This window comes from Selaginella moellendorffii, unplaced genomic scaffold, assembly GCF_000143415.4.
Source record: "Selaginella moellendorffii unplaced genomic scaffold, v1.0 SELMOscaffold_140, whole genome shotgun sequence".
NCBI classification, from domain to species: domain Eukaryota; kingdom Viridiplantae; phylum Streptophyta; class Lycopodiopsida; order Selaginellales; family Selaginellaceae; genus Selaginella; species Selaginella moellendorffii.
The window spans coordinates 16478-23310 of NW_003314401.1; the positions used below are offsets into that span (position 1 = coordinate 16478).

A 6833-nucleotide genomic window follows, 5' to 3' on the forward strand; every position below is an offset into this window, starting at 1 on the left:
GGGGTTCTCATGAACCTACCAACTTGAGTTCATCGGATGTATGTAGGCAACCACTATCCAGAAGTTTTTGGCTGGGATAAACTTACTGTCTCATGACTTGAAATCCAGACCTTCTTTGTTGATATATACTTTCTCTTGTTTCGAAAACATAAGTACAATGAAAGAATAATGTTTGGAAGGCTAAAAACCTAGCCAACATCCCAAGATCTATGGCTCCCGTGCTTATAGTTGAGTAGGAGAATGTTGGTACAAACAACAGTATAGTGGCCACGCTTGTCACTCACTTCATCGACCATGAATTGTAGTGATCGCCAATAAACCCTAAACCGTAATAAAATCGAGTGCGAGGTAATAAAGTATTTTTCTAGGATGCATCCTTGATGACTCTGTTCTTCCATGCTATTTTTTTTAGAGGTTTAAGGTTTTTTTAGAGGTTTTCTCTTATTTTCACTTGTTTTTTCTCCATTTTTTCTCTTTTTGTTTTAGTATCTAGTTCTTTTGTCAACTTCTCCCATATGGTTTCCTTTCAACTTCAGAACTCTACACTTTCTTTTTTCTTCATCTTCTCTTTTCTTCGTTTTTCTTTAGTCTTTTTTCCTCAGAACAATTGTCAACATAGGACATCATAGTGGAGTCTACACCAATACTTAGGCCTTGTGTTCTCGCGTGCAACAGAGTTAATGCATTCTTTAGATGGTTAGAGTTGAGCAAGATTCTCTAAAATATTCAATATTCTAGGGGGCACAGAGGTATATTCCCCATTTTTTAGGGTAGAGAGTTCACAAAGAGATATTTTTTAGTTGGATTTTAGAGTATGATAGAGTGTTTTTCCCACTGTTGAAAGGCTCCCTTTTCAACATTAACATAACAAACTAGTATGTCATGGATACCCTTGGCTATCTGTAATGGGATTAAACATGTGTTACATTCGCTAAATTGAAAGTTTATATAGATATATAAATTTGTATAGTCTAGTAAGCCTATTGGTTATATGGCCATTCCTCCAAAGACTGATGATGCTTGAATATGTCTAGGATGACTTGGCAATTTAGCCTACTCAAACCATGATGCTATGAGTCAATTGATTTTGACATAACAATTAGTGGTGGATGTTTGCAATCACTTGATTTAGTCCTAGACATTGTCTTCCTTCTTGAAGCTCCACTCTTGGTATTTCTCATTCAATCCTAGAATGAAAAGTGCCAAGTGGTCATCTTTTTAATGTACTTTGAAGCTTTCTCCATTGCTCCCTATTAACTTGTCAAAACATGTTCATCTCCAATGCCCATGAGTGTTGACAATAAACTTTGATAAAGTGCTTGTCATGCCTTAGTTGAAGCAGTGGCATTTTTCACCTTATTTGATCAAAATTATCTTGTGGTGTTGTCAACATCCTTGAAATCCTCTACACACTTTTTGTATTTCTTTCATTGCTCTAGGGACAACTTCCCAAGCTCTATTTCATTCAGCCTTGATGGTGGCTGCTCCTTTCTAGTGAGTAACCCAAGAACCTTCTTCTTTTTCAGCTTCCTCTCAAAGACAAAAATCCCTCAAATCCACTAGACTTTCCCATCACTTACAAATTGCCCTTAATCCTCTAAGACCATGTTGGGACAGAATATACAGCAGACACACACATGTATAGGGATACAATACTTATATACTCCTTGCTTTCACAAGTCACAGTAGTGACTATGCTTCAACAGGGATTAACGATTTCTCATAAGGAGAGATAGATTTTGGAGGGAGGAATTTATACAAGAATTCCATGATCAAGAAATAAAGCATCACAGCAAGGATATCCCCAAGGCTAGTACATGCCCTACATATGGTCAGCTTTGGCTGGAGGTTGAGGGCAGTGGTGTTTGCACTCTTGATGTTTTTGTTGTGTTTGGCTGCAATAGGTATGCATCATTAGATTAGTTTCTCTATGACAACACTAACAATCCCTATGGGACATTGGGGAATGTTCATACATATTTAACCATTACAATCACTTCATCTCCCTTCCTGGGAATGTAGGTCAAATGGCTTTTGGTCTACCATGGTTGTGGTCACCAAGATTGTCCTGACATCCATTCAAACCAAGGAAAAATCGATCTTCTTTTAAAGTTAACTTTAAAAAAAAGCATATTAAAGTACCTTTAAGGCTACCAATTTCTTGAAGAAAATTTTGTGAGGAAGCCATTCAGCTCTTTTATTCTGGCAGATGTGTGGGAGCTCCTCCAGTAGCAGAGCCCCGTACACCTAGCCAGCGCCAGTGCTCCCTTCTCCAAGGTGGAAGTTTTTTAGTTAGTTCCTGGACAAAAAGCGAGGAATGTTTTTTGATGAGTACGTTCGTTCACCACTGCCTGTGAACCAGGATATCTTCCAGTACAAGCAACAGAAAGATCGCAAACTGTGTCATCTCATCTACGAGCTCATGCTTTCTGTGTACCTGAACATGTTCTAGAATTCATCCAACGGTTCATATTCATTTCGAATAGAACTTAAACATGATATGATATGTCAGCAGCCACGCCATATTCTCGTTCAAACCCTAGGGGGCATGAAGCGCCCGCGACGGCCACTGGAGCTGGAGGATGGAATCTCAGACGCCGACGACGACGGCGATGTTGGGCGCAAGGCAGGCACGAGGTAGCTGCATTTCCAGTGATTCTATTCTTCATTTCTAGCGATCATTCTCTTGCAGGGTGGATTCTAGCCTTGATCCGATCGATAGTGATACCACGTCCGAGGTAACGAGACATAGCCTGGCCCTTCTCTTTCTTCTCCTCTCATTGATTGTTTTTCTAGGATGCATCCTTGACCAAGCTTTCTGTGCAAGAGCTTCAAGAGTTTAGCAGCGACGGCGGTGGTCTTCCGGCAGAAACCTCGTCAAAGTTTAAGTCAGTGGCTCTTCCATGCCGTCCTTCACATCTGACGTTTCTTTGATTCGTAAAGGTTTGAAGCGCTCTTGGCACAACTGGGAGGGCGCCACAATCACTTGAGCTCAGACATGAAACCAGCTGGTATGCCTTTCCCTGTTTTGTTCTCTTCGACATGATCACGGTTCCTTGCTTTAGATGGTTCTCTCACTTTACGAGTGCTCGAGAAATCGTCGCCTGAGGCACATCTCACATCCACAAAGTGCGAGGTTTTGGAGACCTTTGAAGCTGTCACCGCTATTTTCGACAGCCTTCCTCCCGATGTACAGGTCGGATGTGTTGTATCCATCCATCCTCCATGGTAAGGAAAGATCTTCGCTGAGGACAGTCTCTCTAATTTTGTGCCGTTTTTTTTTTCAACCCCGGCACGAAGTAGCGAGTGTTAAAGGACATGGAAGAGTACTTCTCGTTCCTCGTTTTGAGCTTCTCTTGGCCCAAAAGGACGTGGATTTCCCTTGAAAGTACAGTCGAAACTTCTCGTGCTGAATTTTTTTTTTTTTTTATGTTTTGTTTCAGTAACAAAAAAAGTCTTGGTAAAGACGACTTGACGACAAAAGCAAGTTCGACGATCCTGCCACGCCAGTCAATGATACACGCTGATCTTGAAACTCTCTACGAGCCCCGCGTGGATTGCGAGATCATTGGCGGTCGCCATAAACCAGCCTGAACGTCCAAAAGCTCTAAGACACATCGAATTTCCGAACTCTCTACGCATCCTTGAAAGAGTCAAAGCAGGCAGCTTCTTCCCGCTTATTTAAGCAGACCAAGCAATGTGCTCGACTCACAGACTACAACAATGGCTTCGCATTCCGTGAATCAAGTGAATGAATGGCGCAAGGCTCAAGAAATCGCGCTCTCTCTGGATGTGGTAGCGGCTGCAAAATCACAGTTGGAGTTCCTTTCGCTGGTACATGCCAATTTCAAGCTGTTTGAGAGGCCTGTTCTGGAAAGGGCAATTGAGAGGTGAGATATTTACTTGTTCGATCTAGTTTGCTGATTTCTTCTTGGATTCTAGGTACCAGTACTGCTGCCTCCCGCTGTTAGCAAATTCTTCTGGGACTTTTGTCCCGCCACTCGACTGCGGCTGGATATGGCATTGCCATCGCTTGAATCCTGTGAGTGTGGCTATTCATTATCTGTCCACTTCAATCTACTAAAGTTACGTGTCTGACTAGGTTCAATATGCTGACGACTGTAAGAGATTGTTCGGTAAAATTGTGGAGGGACCTTCTTTGGCGAGGCACAGAAATGATCTCCAACAAAGCGCCAGTACATGGGCTTCGAATTTTCCAGACGAACCATACACTCTTGACATTTACGCGATATACCGAAAGACCAACCAATATCTTTTATGACTTGGCAGAAGCAGCTCTCAGGCAGAAAAGTTTCTACTATCAGGCAAGTGATGATCTTTCCTTGGAAGCAAATTAACTTTGAGTACGCAGGTTTCTGAGCCGCATTACCTGGACGAGAGCTTCTTGGTAGTTGCTGTTGCACGTTACAAGGCGTTTCTCCATCTCGTACGCACGTCTGGCACATCAACATTTTTCGTTCCCACTTACGACATCGATTTAATATGGCATACACATCAGCTTCACCCTGTGAGCTACCACAACGATCTCACACAGGTACTGGGAAGGATCTTCGAGCATGACGACACAGATAGCAACCGAGATTCCGGAGGAAAACTGGACAATGGATTCACAAAGACTCGATCTATGTGGGAAGACACGTATGGCCTTCCATACGAGAAAGCAGGGTGCATGTATAGAGGGGAGCCACCAGCATCCGTTCCCAAAACACCTGCTTATGATCCAGCCAAACTCGCCAGGCTCGCTAGTAAAAACGATTATGACTTGGCTGAGCGAAAGACCATTCAGGTATTGGAGTTCGCAGATTTGTCAATCTCGTCTGATCCGATTCGATTCGATTTATGCAGGTTCATCTCTCCGTAAGAGGTACCAGAGGTTTGCCAGACGATAGGACCATCTACTACGTGATAAGCTCGTTAAACCATCAAAAGTATCTGAATCTCGAGAGCCAACGAGGGAAGGCTTCCTCTCATCGGAGCGTAGTCTCAACCATAACAGCTGAACTCTCCACCGAAGGGCTGGTGCTCGCAGTTCGACAGAAGCGCTTTTTGATATCCAGAACCGTGGGCCTGCTCCTGATTCCATGGAAAACTGTCATCCGCTCGGAAACGCAATCACTCAGCGGCTGGTTTCCATTGCTGGAGACAAAGAAGGACCGAGAAGTGTCGGTGCTGGTTTACATCTCCGTTACTCCTCCAGTCACTGCGCCTTATCTCTTCAGAAGCGTGAGAGTGAGAGACACGGGAGACGACTGTGCCACTCACAGCCTCCACAGTCACAGAGAAGGCATGTGGATAACAAGGAATGTTTTCGACCACACCAGAAACGAATCCTTCGTCGTCCGTTGCAGGTTGCAAATTGAGCCACTTTTTTCTAGAACTAATGTGGCAACTTTTGCTTTAGATACAAGGGTGGGGGGCTTTTGCTAAGGAGCATTCTCGACACCGATAAAGTTATCCATGTTCACAAAGGAGGGTGGACATACGACGGTTCTTACAACACTGGCTCCGTAAATGGTATGAGCATCTTCTGGACATGTTTTGCAAAAGATTTATAGTGTTGCTTTGTTTTCTCAGGTGAAATTCTAGGATCTGCGTGGCAACTAGAGAAACCATCTTCAGTGTCTAGGAGATGGTCTCTAATGAACGGGAAGGCTACTTTAACTGTTAACAGAGATGTCAAGGATGAGCACTGGAACATGAAACCACAGCTCCGCGTTGAAATGAAATCCCACGACTGTCCGGTGAGTTAGTCTGCATATATAGTGGTACAGATTCTCTGATATAGTGGCTGATTCTCTGGAAAACTTGATTGTAGATCATGCTCTTCTCGGGGCGTCACCTGGAATTTGCTGTTCCTGGTGCATCCGAGCGACAGGAAGCGTGGTTTGTGACAATGGTAAGATTCACAAGAGACGCTCCTCAAGGCAAGGCGACAGCTCTTTTCAACTGGCGATCTGGTGGCATGCAGGTAGACTTTAATCGAAACTTACTTCCAGTTTTGTGATTTGATTTGTCTCAGATTGATCGCAATGAGGATGTGCTGCTTGTGCTTCTTTTATCGGCAACCATAAGCATGTCCGTGTCGGATATGCTCGGCAAAGCCATTCCTTCGTGGACGAAGACGAGTAAACGAGTGATCGTCTCAGAAGAAGAAGAAGATCATTGGGGTGAGAAACAAGTTTCTTTGCACGCAAATTCTAAGAACATTGCTGCTTGACCAGGTGCTGTGACAGTTGATCGCCGCAAGGACGGAGGCGGAGGCGGAGAGGACGGGGACGGTGGCGGTGATGATTGTTTTTGCGGTGATGGCCAGTGCTGGTATGACGGAGGTGGTGGAGGTGGTGGTGGCGGAGGCGGGTGTGGCATCAGCGGAGGTGGGGGATGTGGTGGAGCAGGAGGTGGCGGAGGGGGAGGAGGAGGTTGTGGAGGAGGTGGCGGAGGGGGAGGAGGAGGTTGTGGAGGAGGTGGCGGAGGCGGTGGTGGTGGGTGTGGCGGAGGAGGAGGTGGTGGGTGTGGCGGAGGAGGAGGTGGTGGAGGCGGTGGTTGTGGGGGCGGTGGCGGGGGGGTCGGCGGCGGCGGCGGCGGCGGCGGGGGTATTTAATCGTGTTTTTTCTGCCTGAACAGCTTTATTTATTTAAAGAAATTCATTTTATGCTTTTGTGCCGCTTTTGCCTATATAGCGAAACACCCAACAAAGATCCCGGCTTTCTGCTCCTCGCAACAGACTACAGTGTTGGAGCACTGATTCACAGCGACAACATTAAAGCACTTGAGAATGTCTGCGTCAATCTCTACAGGAATTCCTTCAGAAG

The 6833-nt window shown here is 45.0% G+C and overlaps 1 protein-coding gene and 1 pseudogene across 3 annotated transcripts; both read left to right on the plus strand.

The window, feature by feature from the left end:
• Nucleotides 1–2525: 2525 nt before the first annotated feature.
• On the plus strand, nucleotides 2526–3414 carry LOC112343232. 3 transcript variants are annotated; one of them, XM_024666362.1, is made up of 6 exons: nucleotides 2526–2637; nucleotides 2693–2738; nucleotides 2797–2888; nucleotides 2944–3011; nucleotides 3066–3228; nucleotides 3301–3414. In XM_024666362.1, exons 1-6 carry the CDS (start codon nucleotides 2549–2551, stop codon nucleotides 3311–3313), a joined length of 471 nt encoding a protein of 156 aa, XP_024522130.1. In that variant the 5' UTR covers nucleotides 2526–2548; the 3' UTR covers nucleotides 3314–3414. The 3 variants fall into 3 exon arrangements, with proteins under 3 accessions (XP_024522130.1, XP_024522131.1, XP_024522132.1); XM_024666363.1 differs by having other exon boundaries at nucleotides 3304–3414; XM_024666364.1 differs by having other exon boundaries at nucleotides 2528–2626.
• Nucleotides 3309–6833, plus strand: part of LOC112343244 — a 3801-nt pseudogene continuing 276 nt past the window's right edge.

Bases quoted from the DNA above. Each gene is read 5' to 3' on its own strand.
- LOC112343232 (XM_024666362.1), top strand. From the start codon at position 2,549: ATGAAGCGCCCGCGACGGCCACTGGAGCTGGAGGATGGAATCTCAGAC. The intron at 2,739-2,796 runs GTAACGAGACAT...TTGTTTTTCTAG, and splicing joins ATAGTGATACCACGTCCGAG to GATGCATCCTTGACCAAGCT. The intron at 2,889-2,943 runs GTCAGTGGCTCT...TGATTCGTAAAG, and splicing joins GAAACCTCGTCAAAGTTTAA to GTTTGAAGCGCTCTTGGCAC.